General features: G+C 38.2%; 1 protein-coding gene across 14 annotated transcripts in view; it reads right to left on the reverse strand.

The window, feature by feature from the left end:
* LOC106872513 (uncharacterized) overlaps positions 1 to 26,507 on the reverse strand; it is a 252,407-nt gene that overhangs the window by 58,834 nt on the left and 167,066 nt on the right. For 13 of the 14 annotated variants that reach the window (XM_089357348.1, XM_089357343.1, XM_089357355.1 and 10 more), the window contains 5 exons: positions 26,203 to 26,379; positions 22,988 to 23,243; positions 17,240 to 17,370; positions 16,102 to 16,299; positions 5,689 to 5,813 (listed from right to left, as the gene is read on the reverse strand). In XM_089357348.1, coding sequence (XP_089213474.1) covers positions 5,689 to 5,813; positions 16,102 to 16,299; positions 17,240 to 17,370; positions 22,988 to 23,243; positions 26,203 to 26,379 — 887 coding nt within the window. Of the gene's footprint in view, positions 1 to 5,688; positions 5,814 to 6,909; positions 6,984 to 16,101; positions 16,300 to 17,239; positions 17,371 to 22,987; positions 23,244 to 26,202; positions 26,380 to 26,507 lie in introns of all 14 variants that reach the window. The other variant, XR_016243103.1, reaches the window with a different exon arrangement.

Below are 26,507 nucleotides of genomic sequence, written 5' to 3' on the forward strand. Positions count from 1 at the left end.
TGAATTGAGAGTATTGCTGTCTGGGAGATATCTTATGGTAGAGGAATAGTATTTAACTGCTATTTCTAAATTTCGGTATGTGGTGAAGCAATTTGCTGAACCCTAATTATAATTATGCTTATTGGCAAGCCAAGTGAGACCTAAATCTAAGGCCTCAGCCAGTCCACTTATGCGTACCTTCCTTCATTGGAAACTAAACACCACTTATGAAGACCTGTTGAGGCAAGTGAAATCGAAATCGAGTTAAATTTGATGACTGGCACCCATGCCAACGTCGTCTCCTTCATTGGACACGAAACTCAGCTTGCGAAGACTTATTGGGGCAAGCGAAATCGGGATGGCACCTGTGCCCAGCGTCGCCTTTCTGGCACTTGTGCCCGTGGCATGTGTAAGGACTTTCAAGAGAGATCGGTGCCAGTGCCCCTGGACTGGCTCCTGTGTGGGTGGCACATAAAATACATCATTTTGAGCATAGCCGTTGCCAGTACCACCTGACTGGCCTTCGTGCCGGTGACACGTAAAAGCACCCACTACACTCTCTGAGTGGTTGGCGTTAGGTGGTGCATCCAGCTGTAGAAACTCTGCCAATTGGAAATATGCTGTGTGTGAGAAGACCTAGCAAGCCAAGTGAGACCTAAATCTAAAGCCTCAGCCAGTCCACTTATACATACCTTCCTTCATTGGACACTAAACTCCACTTGCGAAGACCTGTTGAGGCAAGTGAAATCGAAATTGAGTTAAATTCGACGACTGGCACCCATGCCAACGTCGTCTCCTTCATTGGGCACAAAGCTCCACTTGCGAAGACTTGTTGGGGCAAGCGAAAGCGAAATCGGGATGGCACCTGTGCCCAGTGTTGCCTTTCTGGCACCTGTGCCTAGCGTTGCCTTTCTGGCACCTGTGCCCAGCATTGCCTTTCTGGCACTTGTGCCCGCGGCATGTTTAAGGACTTTTGAGCGAGATCGTTGCCAGTGCCCCTGGACTGGCTCTTATGTGGGTGGCACATAAAATACACCATTTTGAGCGTGGCCGTTGCCAGTACTGCCTGACTGGCCTTCATGCCGGTGGCATGTAAAAGCACCAACTACACTCTCTGAGTGGTTGGCGTTAGGAAGGGCATCCAACTGTAGAAACTCTGCCAAATCAGATTGGAGCCTTGTGTAGCCATCTGGTTTCACCAGTCCTCAGTCAAATCGTCCAACCCATGCTAGCATGGAAAGCGGACGTTAAATGACAATGATGATGATGATGAATTATAGAACTTTTGTATAAGGTTACCGATAAAGGTTATTTTAACATACCGAACTACTTGGTAATGTTATTAATTATTAATTGATTAATCAATTTTACCCTTTATTATACATACATACATATATATATATATATATATAAAAATTAAAATAAGCAACACGGATTTTAAAGATGGTTGCAGTACGCACGTTTCATGCTATTCCATTTATTTAAGTAATGCGAGCATTACATTAAATGCAATATGTAGAGCAATCTTCAGCTGCACAAAAATGCAGAAAATTACAGTAGAATAGACATATTATAATTGTGGCAACATTTCAAATCCAAATGGGAGGAAGAATACATAAAAATCCATCCTGACATAGCCAAGTCTATCAGGCTAGTAATTGGTTCTAGGCAAAAATTCTAACTGTCTCTGATTTTATTGTCTCTTATCTAGTAGTAATAGTATAAGGGACAATCACTTCTAAGGAAAGGGAAGGTGTAAGCATTATGCATGGACATGGCTATAAAGGATATGGTTATAAACGTTTCTCTGGTCAGAGTGGCAACACTCTTATAGGTTGGGTTTTTTTTACTACTATCAAAATGTTGGGGAATTAAACCCTAGGTATATAGGTCAAACAGGGCTTTTTCTTTAGTCTGAATAGAGCATCAGTATTGTTTTACAGACATCAATATTAGTTTAAACAATACTTTAATAATATTTTAACAATAAGAGGTATGTTAATAACAATAAAATGAAATGTCCTCGTTAAGAGATTTAACATTGAAATGTAGTTAGTTTATACAAAAATCATGAAGTAATGTCAGTATTGAATTCAGAGGCTATAAGGTGCAAGGTCTAAGGATATTAAGTATATTGGGTTCATGAAAAACTATTTTGAATTATTTTTAAAATGATTTAAAAATTTTAGCTGATATATATAATAATACTATTTTGAAGACACATAAATGTAAGCTATATTTTTATAATGTGAAGAAAAAATTAGTATAGGATTTATATAGTTTATGATAATGGGTTTACTAAGGTCTGAGGGACAGAAAAAGAAAAATGATATTAGGAATTAACAAGGCCATCCAATACAGGAACATGATGATTGATTAAAAGTTTCATTAGTCATGAGTTTGTTTAAAGATTAACATGGGCTAATTAAAGAATATTAATTGAATAAGGATTAGATTAATTTTGGGCATAAGGATTAGATTTATTTAAGTTAAAAATTAAAAAAAAACAAAAACAAGACACTATTGCTGTAAGCCCTGGAGTAATGTAATAAATAATAATGATTCTTTTAAAATCAAGCATTAAATAAAGTAAAAACTTATGAAAATTTCCAATTCTTATAAGCTGTATAGGGTTAAAATACATATTGAGAAAACTAACAGCATTAGCAGAAGTGGTGTGAAAAAATATTTTCTATGGAGTAAAGATGAAATCTTATTTATTACAAGTAGATTAAATGATAAGGTGAGAGATCAGGAATATATGTTATAAAGGTTCAATTTCCAATTTAAAATATGTGCTAATTAATAGCCCTAGATGACCATGGTAGAAGTTAAAATACTATATTTTGATAATTTTAACTACTTAATAAACTACTTTTTAAAAAATTTAAAAGTGCGAGTAGAGCCTAACCCTAACCATCTTTAAAATCCGTGTTGCTTATTTTGATTTTTTGATCACCTAGTTTTTGGAATGGTTTTTATATAATACCATACCATACTATATTCTGGTGCCTAAACATAAGTACCATATTCAATTTTTGAATCTAAATCTAAACCTTATATATATATATATATATATATATATATATATACAGGGTGCGATGGGTAAATTGTTGCTATTTTATACTTTTAATTTTGTGCATGCACATTGTTTACTTTTGATTTTGTTGACTACACAGTATAGTAGGGTCAGTTGGACACCATCTGTGAGAAAACCAGTACCATGATGCAGTTCACTCTGCCAGAAATTTGGAAACAACATGCTGTACTGCTTGGCATTCACACCGGAAGCTCCAATATGAACATTTCAGAGTGTTTGAGTATCAATCTGCAGACATGTTCAAAGAGTGATAAAAGTCAAACATCCAGTCAACATCATGGTGTTTGGAGTGATAACTAGTGATGGCGACGTTATGCCTCCATTCATCTTCCCACATGGCCTCAGATTCAACATGGAGGCCTACATCAAGTGCCTGGAGGAGGAAGGGTTACCCTGGGTCAAGAGGGTGGCTGCTGGGAGACCCTATATCTGGCAACAAGACTCTTCATCATGGTTGTCAGACAATTTCTGCAACCACATCATCCCTAACATCTGGCACCTAACTCCCAAAACTGCAACCTCCTTGACTATTATGTGTGGGGTGCAGTTGAGTGGGAGACCAACAAAACTCCTTGTAACACCAAAGATGAACTGAAAGCAAGGATTATGGCAGCATTCACCAACTTGAACAAGGAGACTATCCAGAAGAGTTGCAGAAGATTTCAAAGTCGTCTGGAGGCCATGGTTGATGCCAATGGCGATTTTATTGAATAAATTTAACTCTTTAGTATTTCAAGATATTTTTTTGTGATTTTGGTAATTATATCTGTTAGAATGAAATGTCCATGTTATTTTCATTTTTGTGTAATTTAGATGACAGTTTATTTACTGCACCCTGTATATATATATATATATATATATATATATATATATATATATATATACGTTAGGAAGGGCATCAAGCTGTAGAAGCTTTGCCAGATCGGATTGGAGCCTGGTGCAGCCTTCTAGCTTGCCAGCCCTCAGTGAAACTGTCCAACCCATGCCAGCATGGAAAGTGGACGTTAAACGATGACGCGATGATATATATATATATATATGCATATAGTCTTCTTTTGAAGTGTATTGTGTTGTGTTGACAAACTTGCATTTAAGATATCCATGTTTTTAATCAAAACTTGTTAGTTACTATGATGACAACAGTACCTATCTTACACACACACACTCTCTCTCTCTTTCTCTCTCTCTCTCTCTCTCTCTCTCATTGTATTTTTCTCTAACAGCATAAGCTAAAAATGTATCTTACCATCTGTTTCTGTTCTTCGTCATTTTTCAGTAATATCACTGAAATATGTCTTGTGAAATATGTTGGGTCTTCTACTAAGTCCATGCAAGATTTCCTTTAGCTTTATGTTACTGTGTGTTTTAGGTGACTTACACTTTTAGAGGTAATTAAGGAAAATTGCTGAGAGGTGCATAATGAGAATAAAGTTTCAAGCTTTGTTATCTTGAAGTAGCCAATAATGTTAACAATGTTGGGGCTTCATTGCTTTTTCTGCAAATAGTTTTGAACAGATGCCAACAGGCTTTTGCAATGTCAAAGATTACATGTCTGCAGTCACAGCCATTATAAAGTTGTGCATTGCTTATAGAATGTTGTGGAGATGTAGATATTTGTAGCGGAAAGAATTAAGACTTCTCATCTAATTCTTTGTTATTCTACATAGTAAATTCATTTTCAAGTTCACCCAAGAGTAGTGATGAGAGAACAAAAAATATTGTTAGTGTATCTATTTTGTCCAAAGTTCCCAGAAAAACTCCATATTATCACAATCAGCATGAGGATAACTGCCATTTTTACAGTGTAGCTACCTCTAGCAGTAGTGAGTCACACCCCTCTATGGTGACAGACTATATCATCATATACCAAAAATCTCAGGTGTGCACATTGCAATGTCTGCGACAGCATATAAACCACTGACCCTTTAATTTGGTTTCCTAAAATTTTTTAAAACTTGACCATCTCCAGATCTTTACATCTCATTCTAAGAAATCTAACTTTATATAACAAATAAAGATTATGCAAAACTGTCTACAAATCTGAACTTCTGAACACTGGTAGATCAACAATTAGATTATTGGTCTTAAGACCTCATACAGTAATTCAAGAGGTGATCACTTCTCCCAGCTTACAAAAAAATTCAAGCTTCAGAAAGCTAACTTGTCATAGTGTCCCACTACGTTTTCCAACTCTATAAAGGATTTGAACCTAATATTTCAAACTAGTGAAAAATTTATCAATTATACTCTCAATTTTTCCAACATGAACAATATTCATTTACAACAAAGTAGTAAACGAATGGTAACTATAGGCAGAAACGAGATAATTGTCTTTGCTAAGACAAAATTCAAAGCAACTCTTCAATTCTTTAACTAGTAGTCTAGTATTTATTACACCCAATGGTATATCTATGGATCAATAAATGAAAGTAATGGCAGTTAAATCAAAATTATGTATTGTAATCTGAATTGTTAACCCTTCAACTGAGAAAACTAACATTCTATTGACTTAGTTGAAAGCTAATCTCCAAACAATTGTTGTGTGAAATAAAACTAACAAGGAATGTGAATATCACATGGCCAGCATATGTACTTTGAATAATACGCACTTGTGCTTTTCTCTTTCCATCTCTAACTGATGCGTCAGGTCAATGACTTGGCGTCGTAGGACCTCCCCATTTGAAGAGCCACTTTGAACTGCTTCTAATGTGCATTGATTTTGAACAACCAATTCCTAGTAAAAAGTAGAAAATAGTATGAACATTGAATACATATATATAAAAAAAAATACCATGCAGCTGGATATGAAACACAGATTGTAGTAAAGGTGGTGAAGCTAGGGTAATTACAAAAACTGTTAAATGGATGTAGAATAAATATAGCAGCAGAAGCAAAAAGACAGAAATAGAAAAAAAAATTAATCTAAAATAAAGATGAACAATGTAATAATAAAATCATAAACAGACAAATGTAATGGCTATATAATACAGTGAACAACAGACACAAAAAGCAATGTACTAATAAAGGGTGAAAAATACATAAATAATGGATATTGTTTAGATGTTTCGAGAAATAGAAATAAGTCCCAATAAAAGGATGAGGTAATTGTTAAAATGTGAAAAATGAAGAAAATATGTGCCATTACAGAGGATATTAAAAACTAGGTATGGTAAGAAATGAAGTGAATTTTAAAGGCTGTTTCTTAGAACTGCAAGAAGGTTGGTGTGGATCAGAATTAAATTTAATAAAAATGATTGAGTCAAAAGGATACTAGATCCACTCCACCAGCTAAAGACCCAATGGCTCATATACTGAAATTAACACTACCTCCAAGATGAAGTCTGATCCAGCTCAAAATTGGCTCTATGGACAATAAATTTAGACATGTAAGTAGTGGAAGCACTGAATAACTAGCAAGTATTTCATTAATTAGCAGGGTTATTATCTATAGCTTGGAAAAGTATGTGCCCCATTAGGCTGATTTATTCCATATTCACTACACCAATTATCAATTGTATTTCAACAACTCATGATTAGTAAAGCTAAATACAATGAATGTGAAATGGATGTGTGGTAAGTAGCTTGCTTACCAACCACATGGTTCTGGGTTCAGTCCCATTGCGTGGCACCTTGGGCAAGTGCCTTCTACTATAGCCTCGGGCCAACCAAAGCCTTGTGAGTGGATTTGGTAGATGGAAACTGGAAGAAGCCTGTCGTATGTATATATATATGTATATATATATATATATATATATGTGTGTGTGTGTGTTTGTGTCCCCATGACTTAGCAGTTTGGCAAAAGAGACCGATAGAATAAGTACTAGGCTTACAAAGAATAAGTCCTGGGGTTGATTTGCTCGACTAAAGGCGATGCTCCAGGATGGCCACAGTCAAATGAATGAAACTAGTAAAAGAATAAAAGAATAGATAAAATTCTTTTATTAATGGAAGAAACAAAATCTTGAATGATCTTTATTACTGAGAGATAACAACTCTTCTTGATTCTTCAGTGACAGAAGAAAAAATGTTGCCTATAAAACTACGTTAAAATAAAAATAAATGAAAGAAGAGGGTTATAGTTTGCTTGAAGCATTGTGATACAGAAATAGAATAATAAACAAAAAGAGGAAAGGAGGAGAGCTTCTAACAATGCAGAGAGGAAAGTTAAAAAACCTTTATATATATCAGGTACAGAGGCCCTTCTTCAGAAGAATATGATTAAAGAAATGTGAGTCTATGTAGATCCTGCCATTTGAATAGCTAAATGGGAAGTGACCTCAGTCTGGTGAGTGTGCTAGCAGCAGCAGTTTTCCAAAAACTGGTGTTGTTGGTGTCATAGAGGTGACAGTAAGGGTGGTGATGGATGGCTGTCAGTTGGTTGGCTGCAGTGGTTGTCTCCATCGGTGTTATTGGCAATGGTGGTAAATGCCATGGTAGAGGACAGTGATGACATTGTTTACATCAATATTGTTGGAAATGGTAGTAAATGTCATGGTAGTAATCAGTGATAGACTTAGTAAAACATGTCATTATAGTAGATGACAAAAGTCATGGATGAATACAGCAACAATCTTCATCATCAGTGGCAGTGATGGTGGTGGTGGTGGTGGTGGTGGTGGTTGTAATAGCTGTGAACATGGTGCTGGTAAGCAACAGTATTAATTACTGTCATAATGGCTCCTCTCCAGAATCCTGAAACCTTTACTGTTGTCTTTCTCAGGCATGTCAATAGCCCAGATGAGGTTATCCTACAACTGCACCAACTCAAATCCAACACCCTCAGATGCAACAGATGCATTTTCAGCCTAGATATGGTCTCACTTTGCACATTGGTTCCTTCCTGCAGTTGACCTGATGCAGGTCTCTTAGAGTGAGAATTCCATTGTCACTAGCAGAGGTAATATTTCTCTTAACTATTTGAATACATCTGTGTTTTGTTAGTATTGATATCTAATGTCAATGTGAGATTCCTAAAAAGCATAAACAATCAAGTGTTGGATATAACTTCCTGTACAAAGGAGCACAGCTGTCGATCTCTGGTAGGTCTTGCCTGCATATACGAAATGTTTGAAACATTTCTTTGATGAAACCGATTGGGTACTTTATAGTTATGCTCAGCTGATGACTGGTATTAACGTAACAGATAGTAGTTCAGGAATTGTGATGATTGAAGAGTTTGATCCCCAATATTGATACACAGCAGATCAGTAAAGCTCTGGAGAAAAAAAGCTACTGGTTTTCTCAGATTGGCCTCAATGGTGAACTTGGATATCTGATATATCTGACAAAAGAGATTACTCAACTATTTAAACTCAGCTGTACCTTGTCAAGTGTGTTGATATCAGTGTCAATATCTGTTTGTGCATGTCTGATATATAGCAACCACATCATTGAATATTACTTCCTACACAAAAAGGACATAATAGCCAACTTCCAATAGGTAGTGATGATTAATAATTTGTCACATAGATAATATCACAACTGCATTATTCATCAAGCAGAAGGTGCTTAACTCACTTCTTTCCAACTTTCACAAGTCTACATTCAATGCTCGTATTTCCTGTCATGTAACATCACATTCATAGATGAAAATCATACAAACCAGCCTTCCCTAGAGAAAATTTCTTTGTTAGCTGAAGTAATAACTCCATGAACTTTTCCTGCCCCATTCTTACTCTAATTACTATAATTTTGGAACACCCTCTCCACTCTTAACTAGGTCAGTAATGTAACAAGGAATTAATTATGTTGGAACTTTTACTGCTAATTATTTCAATGCATCTACTGCATACAAAGTCTATTTTCTCTGTCAGCCTGCCTGTTATTCCACAACACCTTTTGTGTATCCACAGTTTAGTTGGGTACACTAAAGACTGGAGTCTTGTCGTTTTTCCTGCAAATTAAAAATTGTGTTTTTGCTCAGTTTATTTTAAGCCTCAAGGTTTTCCTTCCACATTTGGAGTTTCTTCTCTAAATTTTCAGTAGATTCAACAATGAGAACAAGGTCATTGGTATACAGGCGTTCCCAAGGACAGCTAGCATTAATGTCCTCTGTTATGACCTGGAGAACAACAATAAAGTACTGGCCTGGGAACCAAACCCTCATGAACAGTTATTTGCACATTTAATTCCCTGCTGAACTCATTACCAACTAGAATCACAACTCAGCAATGAAGCTTACAGGCCAAAGGCCAATAGTTTGAGGTACAGATACCACAAGACTCAGCCCACCCCCACAAACTTCGAATATAAAGTCTTCAAATAGAATTTAAAAAAAACAACAACAAAAGATTGTTGGAATATTAATAAATATTTTATTTCTGTGTAGTTATTTGAAAAAAGTTCATTAAAGTGATTTCTATTTCCTTTTCCAGCAGAAAAAAAGGGATATGTACATAAGATTGCAAGTTAGCAGAAAACTGTCCACCCACTATTACTTCAGTGTATCTACTTACAACTAGGCAGTAAGTGAATGGTATCTATAGACTAAACAACTCAGATGACTTTGATTGAGATAAAACACAATATTAAAAATTCAAAGACAATCATCAATTCTTTTATGAGCACCTTAGTAACTCAGTCATATACAACTCACATTGTATATAAATACTTTTAAAGTAAGGAAAGAGTTGTCAGGTCCACACTGCTTATAAGGATTTTTATTAGGCAGGCAAAAATTAAAAATCTTGTATCTTTTACTTGTTTCAGTCATTAGGCTGCAGCCATGCTGGGGCACTACCTTGAAGAATTTTTAGTCAAATGAATTAACTCCAGTACTTTTTCCTTTTTTTAAGCATGGTCTATTGGTCTCTTTTGTTGAACCACTAAGTGACAGGGACATAAACAGAGGCACAAAGACAGACATACATACACACGTCTATATGCAATGGCTTTCTTTTAGTTTCCGTCTACCAAATCCACTTAACAAGCTATAGTAGAAGACAGTTACTCAAGGTGCCACATAGTAGGACTGAACCCAGAACCATGTGGTTGGGAAGCAAGCTTCAATGCAACACATATTTAAGGAACATGACATTCATACATTTTTCCAAAGCAAAATTAAAATTATTTGTCATGAACCACAGATGTCTATCAGTATGTAGCAATGACCAAAAAAAATCCTAACTTAAGATGGGTGATTTCCCTTGATTGGGATCATGGAGCAAATTCGGATTATCACCCTTAAACTATAACTTGTTCCCAGTAACTTTGGAATAATTGATTTAGTCCACTTGAGGGCGCTTCTAATTATATAACTATTGCTTTGTTTACACAATAGAGTAGTTACCTTTTCGCTTGCAACTAGCATTTTTTATGATACGCCATGTTTGATCCATAACAGTTGCACTGTATTTTGCATGGGTGCACATTCAATACACTAAGTTACTCAGTTCAAAGATGTTTTCTGCATTTTGTGTGTAAACATCCCAACATGAAATAAAATTATCTATGAAATGAAATATGCATTAGAAATCCTTTGCTTCAGTACATGAGCCAGTGATGTTACTTTGACACGTGGAAGGCCAAGGGTGCCATTTTCTTTCAGCTTTGCACCACATCTCAGCGTCTATGAACGATTAACCAATATGATTGGACAACATCCAACATTGGTGACCCGACAAATACACACAAAAAAATTATATCTGAAGGAATTTTGATATCGACACCCGGAATGTTACATATCAACCTTTTCTTCACAGCACCTGGTGTCCAGCTCTTTTTCATCTCTGGCATTGCTTGTTACCATTTCAAAGGTAATTTTCACTTTTCATTACCAAAATCTCCTGGTTCTCAGCCTCCTTCAGAATAATATTTTTTATATTTCAAATTCAAGTCCAACAGCAGTACACTTGCTTTTCATTTCGTTCGCCTTTCTTCTTCTTACATAAGATTACGTATTTGAGTTTATATTCCTCCTCACCCATTCTTTCTGTTCATTTCTGCTGCACATCATAGTCACAAAAGCATCCTTACGATGAGTACTACCTCTATTTCAGCATATGCAGGCAATGATGCTAAGCTGTGGTTTGCCCAACTTGATTCTTATTTTGCTGCAAATGGTGTACAGTCTTCACAACAGAAAATGCATATCCTGATTAGTGGTATTCCTGCTTCTTTAGCTACTACCATAAAGCATCTCATCACCGACCATGCACAAGGCACCTCCTATGATTCTTTCAAATCAAAAGTTCTGAGATGGAACACAATTCATCAGAAAATCGGTTCTGCACCCTACTTCAGGATGAACATCTTGGGGCTAGGACTCCTTCTGAGATTTTATGGAGGATTCGTGAACTCAGCAATGCTGCACCTGAGGACAGCTCATTTGTCATGAAGTTGTTCTTCTCCAGGCAGCCAAACAATGTACAAACAATACTGGCTAATATGGTTGACACAAGTACTATTGACCAAATTGCCACCTCAGAAGACAGGATTGTGGAGTTTTCACATAATCCCACCATGGCTGATAGAGTCGTTGCTTCTTCTTCTTCATCTCCTACATCACAGGCTACCTCAACAGGCGAAGATGCCACAATAAGAACCATTGATTGCTTAACACGCGAAGTCACTAAACTGTGTCATGCACATGCAACATTTCGGCATCACTCGCATACTCGCTCTTCTTCTTGACACCATTCCAGCCCTACTGTCACCAGTTCCTCACTGTTTTGCTACCACTCAAGGTTCAAAGAGAATGCATGTCAGTGTGTTAAGCCCTATTCATTTGGGGCATTGGTAAACTGAGTTCAGAGAGCCTGGGCACAGATCTTTCCTGTAACATTTCGCCTTATTGTGCTTTTTACATCAGGGATCTCGTCTCTTACAAGTGTTCATGGTGGACAGAGGATCGAGTTGTAGTGTTTGGTCCTTAAGATTCCTCTCTACCAAGTCGAATCCTTCAAGCATTTCTTTATATGCAGTGAATCAGTCTCCCACCAGGACCTATGGCCAGATATCCTTATCGTTGGACCTATCTTTATGCTGAGACTTTAAATAGATTTTTACCATCACTGATCTTCCTCATCCTAGCCTCGATGCAGATTTCCTACACCATTATTCACTTTTGGCGGATATCAGGAGCCAGAGACTTCTGGATAGTACCACATACTTACCTACACCAGCTCACGAATCTACCACCACTGTTATCAGTCCGTCATTCTTCGTGACTGCTGCCAGAAACCAGTTTCATGCACTCCTTGCCTCATTTCCCAAGTTGACAAACCTTTCCTTCAAGCCTACCTGGGCAATCCACTCGACTCAACACTACATCACAACGACTGGACTGGTCAACCTGTTTTCTCTCAACCACAATGGTTAGCTCTGGACAAATTGAAGATAGCTCGAGCCAAGTTTGAGCACATGCTCCAGCTCAGCCTTATACGACTTTCCACCAGCCCATGGGCATGTCCCTTACATTTGGCATGCCAAGTTGACATTGACTTTCACCCAGTTGGAGACAACAGATGTCTTAATGCCGTCACCACCCCTGATAGATATCCAGAACCTCAGTTCAGGATTTCTAATCCACTCTGAATAACTGCATGGTGTTTTCGAAATTGGACCTGGTATAAGCATAACATCAGATACCAATGAATCCAGATGTGCCCAAAACCACGGTGACAACACCGTTTGGCTCATTTGAATTTCTATCTATGCCATTCGGACTGCAAAACACTGCTAGTACGTTCCAGCGCTTTACTGACGAAGTTACTTGTGGACTTCCAGGTGTTTTTGCCTACATCGACGACATACTCATTGCCAGTCCTACCATTGAATTACATCAGCAGCATCTTTCTCAATTGTTCCAGTGACTCTCACAGTACAATGTCAAAGTCAACCCAGCGAAATGTGTTTTTGGCAAATCCTCATTGGAATTTTTAGGACACATCATTGATTGTGACGGCATTCAACCTTTGTCCACTAAGATCCAAGCCATCCAGGATTTAGCTCCTCTCATGTCCTTCTGTCGTCTCCGACACTTCCTCGGTCTCATCCACCTTTATCATCGTTTCCTACCTAATTGTGCTCAGAAATTTTAAAGAACAGAATGAAAAAGATGCGGCTATTTCCCTTTCTCCAGATGAATTGCTGGCATTCCAAACAATCAAATCAGACTTAATTCAAGTTGCTACACTAGCCCATATGATTCCTGGAGCACATCTTGTACTTACCATTGATACTTCAAATTTTGTAGTTGGTGCAATATTACAGCAAGTTGTTAATCAATATCTCCAACCCTTGGCATTCTTTTCACGTCAGCTCAGGGATCTGGAAACGAGATACAGCACCTTTGCATGCGAGTTGCTAGCCATTTACCTTGCAGTCAAGTATTTTTATCATTTTCTCGTTGGGCGTGATTTTGTGATTTTCACAGATCACAAACCATTGATGTTTGCACTTCGTTCAAAATCAGACAAATACTCGCCCTGTGAGATCAGACACTTCGACTTTATCTCACAATTTACAAGTGATATACACTACCTTTCTGGAGCAGACAGTGTCCCTGTGGATGCACTGTCAAGACTTCCAGTTTGTTCTTTGTCTCTAGCTGTGATTGATCTGGTCATGCTTGCTACTGACCAGCCCCTTCTGCAATCAATCGACACTTCGTCTCCACCATTTACTCAATGTCGTTTGGAGTACTTACCCTTGTCAGCAACAGACAGAACTATCTTGTGTGATGTATCTACAGGATCACCTCACCCTCTTGTTCCTAACAACCATTGCTCAAGCATGTTCGATGTTTTGCACTCCTTATCTCATACAGGTATTGTAGACTTAGTCAAGCTCATCACAACCTGCTTTTTTTGGCTGGACATGTGCTGAGATATCACTGCTTGGTCTCGCTCCTGTTGTCAGTGCCAGTGTTCCAAGCTCCATACACACATTCGTTTGCCACTCAGAAAATTTGACCAGCCTGACAGTCGTTTTTGCTACATTCATATTAACCTCATCAGTCCGTGGCCTGTTAGTAATGGATACTTCTATATTCTTACCTGTGTCAACCATTCTCCTCACTGAGATCTCCACTGAATCAGTCACCCATGCTTTGATATCAGGCTGGATATTGCGTTTTGGTGTTCCCTCAAGGTTCACCACCAATCGGGGGTGACAATTTGAATCAAAGCTCTTCCATGAACTTTCTCATCTCTTGGGTGTGCAGCATTTGTAAACGACAAGCTACCACCCTGTTTCTAATGGGATAGTAGTGTGATTCCACTGTCAACTGAAGGCAGCTCTTTGTGCATCACCACTAAGATGGACTGAGTACCTTCCCATCATCCTTTTGGGTTGTTGGTCCTCTGTGAAAGTGGATCTGGGTTATTCTTTGGCCAAATTTCTCTACAGTACACCACTATCATTACCAGGCCAGATGCTGGCACCAACTAATACTGCTACCAAAGATCTGTCTCACAACGTCAAATGTTTGCAATCATCCCTCTCCGATTTACCACTGATGAACATCCGGTCACAATCTCTGAAGTCTGCAGTACCGAAGGACATTGCTTCATGGGCCCATGTGTTCATATCTTATCGAGTTCTGCAATGTGCAGACAAAGTTTTCACTGTAGAACTTAACAAAAGAAAAGAAACTGTTTCAGTTGACAGACACAAGAAGGCATACACTGAGCCATCCCCCCACCACATTCACACTACCTTCGCAGACACCTCCTACACCACCACCATATGTTTCACAACCACCATCTTCCAAATCTTATGTTATGTGCTCTGGACACTCTGTACATTAACCTTGAAAGATATCCAAAACATTTTATATTTAAATCAGTCAATTGACATACAGATGAACTGTATTTGTTCCTGTATCATTTGACTGTTTGCCTCTGATGAACTCTTCTTTGCATTGTTTAGTTGCATGCTTAGTTCTCTGGTACATTGTGTTACATGTTTATATTCTATTCCTGTGGTATTCACACATAATTTCTTTTTCTAGGCATCAAATTTTTTTATTGTATTTATGCACATTACGTTTCTTTTAATGGCTACTGGCATAGACACTCATTACACTTTCAGATCAGCCTTTTCCGTGACATGGTTTACCAACCATTTCCTGTTTTCCCATTTCCTTTTTATTCGGTCAGTTCGCCATTGCTTTTTATCTAGCCAAGGAGTTACTGTAGCAATGACAAAAAAAATTGTAACTTAAGATGGGTGATTTCCCTTGATTGGGATCATGGAGCAAATTCAGATTATCACCCTTAAACTATAATTTGTTTCCAGCAATTTCGGAACAATTGATTTAGTCCACTTGAGGGCACTTCTAATCATATAACTATTGTTTTGTTTCCACTACAACAATAGAGCAGTTACCTTTACGCCTGCGACTAGCATTTTTCATGATATGCCATGTTTGAGCCATAACAGTTGTACTGTATTTTGTGTTACTCTGTTCAAAGATGTTTTCTGGATTTCAACAAAATCAGCATCTTGTGTGTAAACATCTCGACATAAAATTATTCATGAAACAAAATAAGCGTCGGAAATTCTTTGCTTCAGTACACGAGCCAGTGGTGTTGCTTCAACACGTGGAAGGCCAAGGGTGGCATTTTCTTTCAGCTTTGCACCGCATCTCGATGTCTATGAACGATTAACTAGTATCATTGGACAACATACAACAAGTATCTAAAGTGCTAAGGACAGAACGCTAGTCTATCGCAGGTAACTTTTTATAGAAGTTCTGAACCCTATTTCCATAACCCAATGAATAAAGCATTTTTTTAGATATCCAGTGGACTTGAACTCACAAGTCAAGTACTCATAGCTCCACATCTTACCAATTAATCTATTTGATGTATATAAATTAATAATGTTTGTGAAATTGCTACAGCTAGAAATTAAAACTGAATCATGAATTTGGCTTGCTGAGTATTTCTTCTACAATGTAGCATGATTAATGAGATAAGAAATAGAATGTACTCAAATATAAAGTAAAAACATTCAGTGAAATCTAAAATATAGCTTATAGAAACAGTTTTGAAATTAAGATAAAGCAAGTAGAATACCTTTCTCTCATGGTTCCACTCACTGCTAAGAGCTGACACTTCTTGGTTATGTTGCTTTTGTAGACTTTCTGTCTGCTGGTTAAACTTTGCCTCAAGTTTTCCTTGAAGTTCAATTAATTCTTCCTGGTGGATTTGTCCTTCATGATCAATTTGATTTTGGAGCTGGTGAGATTTGTGTTCCATTTCTTCCTGTATTTTCTGAAAGGAATAACTTATGAGGTGGTATCAAAAAGTTCTCAGATTAGTTATGTTTAATAAAAAAGAAAAAACTTATTTGTCTAAGCTTTAACATCATCTCCTCCGAAATAGTCACCTTGCGCAGCAATACACCGGTTACATCATTCCTGCCACTTTTGGAATCTGGTTTGGAAGTAATTTTCTGTAAGTGAGTTGAAGACTCTCTGCAATTTGTTCTGGATCTTGACAACAGTGTTAAAACAGCAACCTTTGAACTGCATTTTTATCTTGGGGAAGCTACACTCTCTGAGTGGTTGGCGTTAGGAAGGGCATCCAGCGGTAGAAACTCTGCCAAATTAGATTGGAGCCTGGTGTTGCCATCCGGTTTCACCAGTCCTCAGTCAAATCGTCCAACCCATGCTAGCATGGAAAGCAGACGTTAAACGATGATGATGATGAAGAGGATGGAAGCCTGCAGGTGCTAAATCTGGCAAATAGGGTGGGTGCAGAAGCAATACCATATTGTTTTTGGCAAGATACTCACAAGTGAGATTAGATGCTTTACAGTATATAACTATGTTCCTCATGATTTTGACTTTTACTTTTCACACTTCCAGGATTTGATAAAACAAATAATGGAATTATGCAAGCCAAAGTTTTGCAGGTAATTTTCTCTTGACATGGTGCTCTAAAGATTTTGCTTTCTTATAATGACAATTATCTTTGTTCTTGTCTAAATAAAATTGACTAAATCCCTCCATAGTTACACACTGTAAAACATCTAATCCAATTTTCTAGCACCATACTGGAATTTTAAATTTAAATACAAAGAAATGTATCTAAATACAACAAGATATTCTGTCTGATATTCTGTTGAGTGTCAATCCTTGTCATTAGCTAAAGGAAATATTAACTAATATATATCATATTTCAGCTTTAGATGTTACTGAGCAAAACTTACTTTAAGTTCAGTGTAATATTTTGCTTCTAAATCCTCATAAGCCTTCTGTCTTAAGTTTAGTTCTTTAGTCAACTCATCCATTTCCCTGCGGTGTTGCCGCATCATATTAGTTTCTTCTTGTTGGCAACGTTCTATCAAAATATAACATTTAAAAACAAGTTAGCAGATATGGTTAGTGTAATTAGAGTGTTAGTGAAATTTCACTTTCTTCGTAAATTCATTAAAAAAAAGAGTGAAACAAAAAATATATCAAAATAGCAGTTCAGGTACGAGACTATTAACTACATGGACAGGAATTTGGCCCGAATCATAGTGTGGTATGATCTAAACAACTAGACAACTCACATTTCGACACTTATCTCAGGGTTTTTAACTAACTATAAGTATCACTCTCTCTACATTGTCGTTGAATAGATAACAATTAAAAGAGCAATTAAAAATGTTAGCTCCAGCAATCTCAAATGTCCAAATTTGCAAAAACATGTCAGTAATGTCTGCATAGAAAATAGATCTAAAGCAGAAGAATTTACTGCTGATGAAATTCACAGAATAAGCCTTTACTGCAAAGTTCAAAGGAGCCTACATTTTGGTTTCTAAGAATGTGGAAAACAGCTAAAAACCAAAAAAAAAAAAAAAAAAATTAATACAGCCCTTCAATAAAGCTTAATAGGAAAAGTAACCCTCAAAACTACTAAACATAATGCCTAAAGATTTTATCAATCTAAATATAGGCTTGGAGACTAATTTTAGATTACACATTTGTTATTGAAGCTTTTATAGTGAGTCCCTTATCCTTGGAGTGGTGCCCATTTGTGTAAAAGTCACTCAGACAATTATTGCAGTTCTTTCAGAACTTTAAAAAAAAAAATCTGTTTTTTGAATCAAGGGAATCTGGTGTAGGTATGTGAACAAGTAATTCAAAAGAAATGGGAGATGGTTATTAAAAATCATTATGCTGTGGTAAAAAGAAAAAAATACTGAAGTTTAAGGATCAGTACTTTATGAAAGAAAAGAAGAAAGGGAAGTTCTATGCACTTTTATATACGAGCCCTGAGAAAGGAGATCAGAGATGAATGGTAGATGTGTGCAAAAGTAGGGTAAGCAGCAGCAGCAAAGTCATCGTGCGCAAGACTTGTCAGTGTAAACTGACGTACTGGTATGTATGTGCAGGAGAGTCAACTAGTCTGTGTACAACTATATGAGTCGAGTGGGGAATTAGAAGAAATATAAACAGTTGCTGATATTATGTTAAGAGTTTGAAAATAAACCTTTTTTCCTAAAGTTGGTTACTAGCAGGGAGATGTGCTGTTGTAGTAATATGAAAGTTATGATGGAAATAGCCTAGGAAATTGAAATGGCAATCCAAGGGTTTAGGATGACAAGTGTTGTTGCAATGAACACTGAGCAGATGCTCTCGGAAGTGATCTGTCAATTTTAACTATGTATAATGCATTACAAAGTTGACATTGAATGTAGTGTAATACATTTTGAAAAGAGGTGGGAAGCCTGAAAGGTGGAGTTAGAACCACATAAAGTTGTGATGTTGGTAAATAAAGAACAGGTCTTACACCTCTCCTAAAAGTAGGTAGATATTCCAGACTGACTGTGACCAGAGGTAAAGGAACTATGTTCAGGAGGTTACATGCTATAATTATGTCTGAAAGATGGAAGTGAAACTCAGGAAAGATGGGAGTAACAGCTAGATCATCATCATCATCATCATCATCATCATTGTTTAACGTCCGTTTTCCATGCTAGCATGGGTTGGACGATTTGACTGAGGACTGGTGAAACCAGATGGCTACACTAGGCTCCAATCCGATTTGGCAGAGTTTCTACAGCTGGATGCACTTCCTAATGCCAACCACTCAGAGAGTGTAGTAGGTGCTTTTACATGCCACCGGCATGATGGCCAGTCAGGTGGTACTGGCAACGGCCATGCTCAAAATGGTGTATTTTATGTGCCACCCGCACAAGAGCCAGTCTAGGGGCACTGGCAATGATTTCGCCCGAAAATCCTACGAAGGCCAGTCAGGTGGTACTGGCAACGGCTATACTCAAAATGGTGTATTTTATGTGCCACCCGCACAAGAGCCAGTCCAGGGGCACTGGCAACGATCTCGCTCGAAAATCCTACGAAGGCCAGTCAGGCGGTACTGGCAACGGCTATGCTCAAAATGGTGTATTTTATGTGCCACCTGTACAAGAGCCAGTCCAGGGGCACTGGCAACGATCTCGCTTGAAAGTCCTTAAACATGCCGAGGGCACAAGTGCAAGAAAGGCGACACTGAGCACAGGTGCCATCACAATTTTGCTTGCCCCAATAAGTCTTCGCAAGCTGAGTTTTGTGTCCAATGAAGGAGACGACAGTGGCGTGGGTTCCAGTCGTCGAATTTAACTCGATTTTGATTTCACTTGCCTCAACAGATCTTCGCAAGTGGAGTTTAGTGTCCAGTGAAGGAAGGTACGCATAAGTGGACTGGCTGAGGCCTTAGATTTAGGTCTCACTTGGCTTGCCGAGTCTTCTCACACACAGCATATTTCCAATTGGCAGAGTTTCTACAGCTGGATGCCCTTCCAAAACGCCAACCACTCAGAGAGTGTAGTGGGTACTGGCAACGGCCACACTCAAAATGGTGCATTTATGTGCCACCCGCACAAGAACCAGTCCAGGGGAACTGGTAACGATCTCTCTTGAAAGTCCTTAAACATGCCGCGGGCACAAGTGCCAAAAAGGCAACGCTGAGCACAGGTGCCATCACGATTTCGCTTTCGCTTGCCCCAGTAAGTCTCCGCAAGCTGAGTTTTGTGTCCAATGAAGGAGACGACGTTGGCATGGGTGCCAGTCACCGAATTTAACTCGATTTCGATTTCACTTGCCTTAACAGGTCTTCGCAAGTGGAGTTTAGTGTCCAATTTACTTGATTTCGATTTCACTTGAGACGACGTTGGCATGGGTCCCAGTCGTTGAATTTAACTCAATTTTGATTTCACTTGCCTCAACAGGTCTTCGCAAGTGGAGTTTAGTGTCCAATGAAGGAATGTACGCATAAGTGGACTGGCTGAGGCCTTAGATTTAGGTCTCACTTGGCTTGCCGGGTCTTCTCATGAACAGTATATGGCAGAGTTTCTACAGCTGGATGCCCTTCCTAATGCCAACCACTCAGAGAGTGTAGTGGGTGCTTTTACGTGCCACTGGCATGAAGGCCAGTCAGGCGGTACTGGCAACGGCCACGCTCAAAATGGTGTATTTTATGTGCCACCCACACAGGAGCCAGTCCAGTGGCACTGGCAACGATCTTGCTCAAAAGTCCTTACACATGCTGCGGACACACGTGCCAGAAAGGTGACGCTGGGCACAGGTGCCTTCATGATTTCGCTTTCCCCAATAAGTCTTTGCAAGCTGAGTTTCGTGTCCAATGAAGGAGACGACGTTGGCATGGGTGCCAGTCGTCGAATTTAAGTCGATTTCGATTTCACTTGCCCCAACAGGTCTTCGCAAGTGGAGTTTAGTGTCCAATTTAACTCGATTTCGATTTCACTTGCCTCAACAGGTCTTCGCAAGTGGAGTTGTGGTTGGATAGTGAGAGAAAGTGAGGGGCAAAGGAACAAAGTAGGATAGGATTAAAGAGATGTGGTTAATGGCTCAGGCTTGGAGACAGACACAAAGTAAGCATGAGAAGGAATCACAGTGTGAAAGAAGTAGAATATTTGGTGCGATTTAGCCTCAGAAAGCCTCCATCTTCACTACTGTAGAAGTGACAAAGATGGAGGCAGTGGAAGAAAGGGATAGTAAATTTAGTATGTGTTGGGGAGGAAGGGAAGAAACAAAAGTAGGGGTGAGAGATGTCAGGTTTATAAAAGACAGGAGTGAAGAGGTGATAAGTTGTCAATGGAAATGAGAATGTCTAAGAAGTTAATGTTGGAAGCTGCTCCTGCATAAAAGAGCCATCAACATTATGGTCATCAATATAATGATCTTATCTAATGATCTGTGGTGGAACCAGTAAACAAAATGAAAATCTTGGCCTCAAGATAACCAACAGCCAATGTAGTGATATGCTGGTAGAACTCAGTCAAGGAAGGGAAGCAACTGAAAGTAAAGATGAGTTTGGCAAGATACAGAAATGTAGGAATATTAAAGTTGAGTGTGGTGCACATGTCAAGAAACAATTTAAGGGTCAGGATGATGGTATAGAGGAATTTAATGTTTATAGTAAAAAGGAGTTGAGATGGGCCAAGAAGGAAAGAACAATTGAAGAGATGAGGTTAGACATGGCACCATGGATGTGAAATGGAAGGGCTGTAACCAAAGAAAACAAGAGTTAATCAAGATATCTAGAAATGTGTTAGTGTAAAGTCATTGGATGGTTTGACATAGATTATAGCATATATAGCATGAAAGTCAGCAATTCTTTTGCCATAAGTCATACTCTAACTGGAATAGCTGATTGCTCTTGGGAATTACAAAAACAACTGATTATGTATATGTACACAAGTCCTTTCATCACCATCATCACACTTTTATGTGATTCTAAGTCCACCTTCAAAGTTTCCAACCACTTCATGTCTAAATCCAACAGTGTACTCAACATCGAATGTCAACTTACTAAAGCATTGCACATATTTGAAACTTAGCTAATGCTTGGCAGATCACTTCTGAGAGTACCTGTTCCACATTTGTTACAATATCTGTCTCCCTAAACTTATGGGTTACAATTTCAACTTTCTAGATGGTTCCTACTCTATATTCAGATTACTCCAATACCGTGTCTTCCTATTAGCAGGCAAATTTGGGAGCATAGATTTTCAAACTAGACATGCCAACATTTCACGGCATCAACAATTATTTATATTTCTTCTAATTTCCATCCAACACATATAAATATACTTATAAACATACCTACATCTGTGCTACTTGATTCTGCTGATACATATCAAAGTGCCCACATAAATACACACACATCAACACTACCACTGCTTACCCTTCTCTTTGTGTATGTCCAATGTTCTTCCCACCATTTACCTCTACTCTCCTCTATGCAGAACCCACATTCCTATCTACCCACTTCCTTACTCCATTTTTAACAGGACTCTTGTCTAACAGCTCACAGAACTATTTCTTTTTTTCCTTGATAAAAGGCTTCAACCAGAAATATTGAAACTTTTCCATTCTTCACAGTAACTACATTTCCTTTAGCATTCAGATTACTCTGTCAAATGCAATGCTTATTTATTTACATTGATTTGAATTTATCATAAATTCTCTTGTAGCTTTGAGATTCCAATAATATGATTGCTTCTTTTTACAATGACATTGTTAGGTAGGGGAGAGTAGCCAGATCTAGCCAGTTTAAACATATAACTGGTAGAAAAGTTTGGGTCGGATGGCTGGTTTAAATGCTGAAGGGTTGAAAACAGAAGGTTAATGAAGAATAAATGAAAACTACAAAAAATGCCAGTCTTGTCAAAATTTCTAAAAGGCAAATGCTTTATAATTTTTCCACAAACACTTTGTAGAAGACAGATTGGTGGCACAGCCTTAAAACCTACATGTTATCATTAATGATAAAACTAGCCAGTTTTAATAATTTTCATATTATTAAAAAAAAAACAACCCAAAATGTTAAAATCAATAAAAAAAGTAAAACATTAAGCATTTTATTTACCTTAAACTACATATTTTTAAAATATATAACTTCAAAGGGAGAAACATTTTGAAAGAATGTTTAATCGTAAAAAACTTACCTAGTGCTTCATTAAAAGACTCTTCATAGCCTTTGTCTTTCTCTGCCAACTGTTGATGAATATCTTTAACTAATGCTTTGATCTTAGCATTGTGTATATTTTCCACTTCTTGCTTCTCAAGCTCATGTTGTTTCTTTAAGAATTCAACTTCTTCCGTATGTTTTCTCTCGGAGTTTAACTTGCTTTCTTCAAAAGATGATTTTAGTTTTTGCAACTGTTGATTTAAGTTCTCTTTCTCTATCTTAAGTGACTTTATCTGTGGAAATATTTAATGAAGAAACTCATTTATATATCTTGCAGAGTTACAGTTTTGTAAACTTCTAAAATAGAGAGTAGCAGCTGACAAAGTCAATAGTTTGTTGTTTGGTCCTGTTGCTAACAGGAGGATCAATAGATTCCTTCCTACATGGTCAAGACACTCAAGATATTGATAGACTAATTTAACTTATGTATCATAAGTAGATGCAACTCTTCATGTTTAACAGCAGAAGCAACAGTTTCAGTAACTTGCAGTGCTGAGTTGAACTTTTTTAATCATCCATGCCTCTTTCTCAAGAATTGCTACTCAAATATGGGTCATTTCTTAGTTCTCCACAGAACTTCCTTTCTTTCATTTATTCCCCAAAATAAACCTACAATTTTTCAAATCCATATATACTACATCAATCATAAGAGTGGACAAGATAGGTGAGAATAAATTATAAGTAATAAGTAATCTAAAATCTAAGGAATCTAATCTCAAAAACATACTGCATGCCACTTCAGCTCTCCAGACCATTTCCACTTACATCTTACCATTGGTGGTCTTTCGCAACATAATTCTCTTTCTAGCTTGCTCCCCAGAGAACAAAAAAATGATTTTCTTATTGAGAATGGCTGCTCCTGCTCGATTCAAAACTGTTTAGCTTTATCTCACATCCACTCCATTTGCACCATCTAAATCTTCTATATGTACCTATTCACACATATATGTTGCTGTGTGTACACAAGCTTATTTTACTTCCAATTATATATTGTCTCACTTTCTTCTACCTATACTACATACAACATTCTGTTCCATCCCCTTTTCTTTTAGTGCATCTTCAACAGTCACTCACAATCCATTACATTCTCTTCTGCCAGAAACTATACACTCAAGCCCACTCCCATTCTACTGCCAGTCATTCTTGTTCAATAACACATGTAAAATTTTTTCTCTAACTTATATTTTTTCTGTCTTGATAAAGTGCTTCTTACTTGAAATATAGATACTTTTATCTTTTATTTGTTTCAGTTTTTAGAATGTGGCCATGCTGGGGCAGCACCTTGAAGCATCTTTAGCCGAATGAATTTCATTTTTTAAAGTTTGGTACTTATTTTATCAGTTCTCTTTTGCCAAACCACTACGTGATGTAAACATATCAACACTGGTTGGCAAGCAGTAGTGAGGGACAGACACAGACACACACATAAATAAATAAATAAAACGGAAAGAAGACTATCGTATATCCCTTCAGGTAGGTGGCTCTGCTCGATCTGTAGAAAAGGCATAGGTAGAAACTCTATAAGATGCAACTTCTGCCACATTCCAAGGAGAAAAACTAGACGTAGTTGATAGCTTCCACTATCTAGGTGACCAAGTTAGTAGTGGGGGAGGGTGCGCTGAAAGTGCTGCAGCTAGAATAAGAATAGCCTGGGCAGAGTTCAGAGAGCTCTTACCTCTGCTGGTGACAAAGGGCTTCTCACTCAGAGTAAAAGGCAGACTGTATGACGCATGTGTACGAACAGCCATGCTACATGGCAGTGAAACATGGGCCGTGACTGCTGAGGACATGCGTAAGCTTGCAAGGAATGAAGCCAGTATGCTCCGATGGATGTGTAATGTCAGTGTGCATACTTGACGGAGTGTAAGTACCTCGAGAGAAAAGTTGAACCTAAGAAGCATCAGTTGTGTTGTGCATGAGAGACGATTGCACTGGTGTGGTCATGTGGGGAGAATGGATGAGGATAGCTGTGTGAAAAAGTGCCACACCCTAGCGGTTGAGGGAACCTGTGGAAGATGTAGGTCCAGGAAGACCTGGGATGAGGTGGTGAAGCACGACCTTCGAACATTAGGCCTCACTGACGCAATGACTTCTGACCGAGACCTTTGGAAATATGCTGTTCGTGAGAAGACTCAGCAAGCCAAGTGAGACCAAAATCCAATGCCTCTGCCAGGGATGTAGCCAGCCCACTTATGCATACCTTTCCTTCATTGAACACTAAACTCGGCTTGCGAAGACCTGTTGGGGCAAGTGAAAGTGAAATCATGATGGCACCTGTACCAGTGGAGCGCTAAGAGCACCGTTCGAGCGTGATCGTTGCCAGAGCAGCTGTCTGGCTTCCATGCCAGTGGCACGTAAATAGCACCATTTGAGCGTGATCATTACCAGCGCCGCCTTCCTGGCACTTGTTCCAGTGGCACGTGAAAAGACATTCGAGCGAGATCATTGCCAGTGCCACTGGACTGGGTCCTGTGCAGGTGGCATGTAAAATACACCATTTTGAGCGTGGCCGTTGCCAGTACCTCTTGACTGGCCTTCATGCCAGTGGCACGTAAAAGCAACCACTACACTCTCGGAGTGGTTGGCATTAGGAAGGGCATCCAGCTGTAGAAACACTGCCAAATCAGATTGGAGCCTGGTGTAGCCACCTGGTTCACCAGTCCTCAATCAAATTGTCCAACCCGTGCTAGCATGGAAAGCGGACGTTAGATGATGATGATGATGATGATGATGATATATATATATATATATATACGATAATCTTCTTTCAGTTTCCATTTACTCACAAAGCTTTGGTTAGACTGAAGCTATAGTAGAAGACACTTGCCCAAGGTGCCATGCAGTGGGACTGAAACCAGAACCATGTGGTTACAAAGCAAGCTTCTGTCAATATAGCCCCTTCTTTACTTTTTTTCATAGTGTAATACATTGACTTTGTTTACTCCTGTTGTGATGTGTTTTTAATCACAAATATGCTTACAAGCAAACTTTCTTCCTGGACATCATGCTAAAATATGTGGGTGGGGGTATTTTGTGATACACAAAATTCCCAAGATGATCAAAGGTTCCCATACAAAGCTCATCAAAACCCGTAAATTTACAACTGTTCTTCTATCCTGCTAAACTGGCATGAAGTATCAATTTATGAAAGATTATGTTGTGGTTAATAATTCTACATAAAATAGTTATTACCTCAGTTTCATACATTTCTTCTTGTTGGGTGATTTTCATTTCAAGATTCAAGAGTTGTCGGTTTAGCTGTTCGTTTTCAGATTTTATCTGTGATTCAGATGTCCGTTTATTCTCAGCCAGCTGAAGTTTGTCTTGTAAGATGTTCTCTCGGTCTCTCATTTTCTCTAGGTGATCAATCTGCAATTATAACAATTTGAAGATAAGCCAATGGTAAAGTACAAATACCAGCACTTGCCCTTTTAGAAATAACAGTGAAATTTTCCTCAAATCACATCCTGCAACCTTAAAAAGAAGGATACGTTGGA

This window comes from Octopus bimaculoides, chromosome 9 (genome assembly GCF_046866305.1).
Source record: "Octopus bimaculoides isolate indiv1 chromosome 9, ASM4686630v1, whole genome shotgun sequence".
In the NCBI taxonomy this organism is placed as follows: domain Eukaryota; kingdom Metazoa; phylum Mollusca; class Cephalopoda; order Octopoda; family Octopodidae; genus Octopus; species Octopus bimaculoides.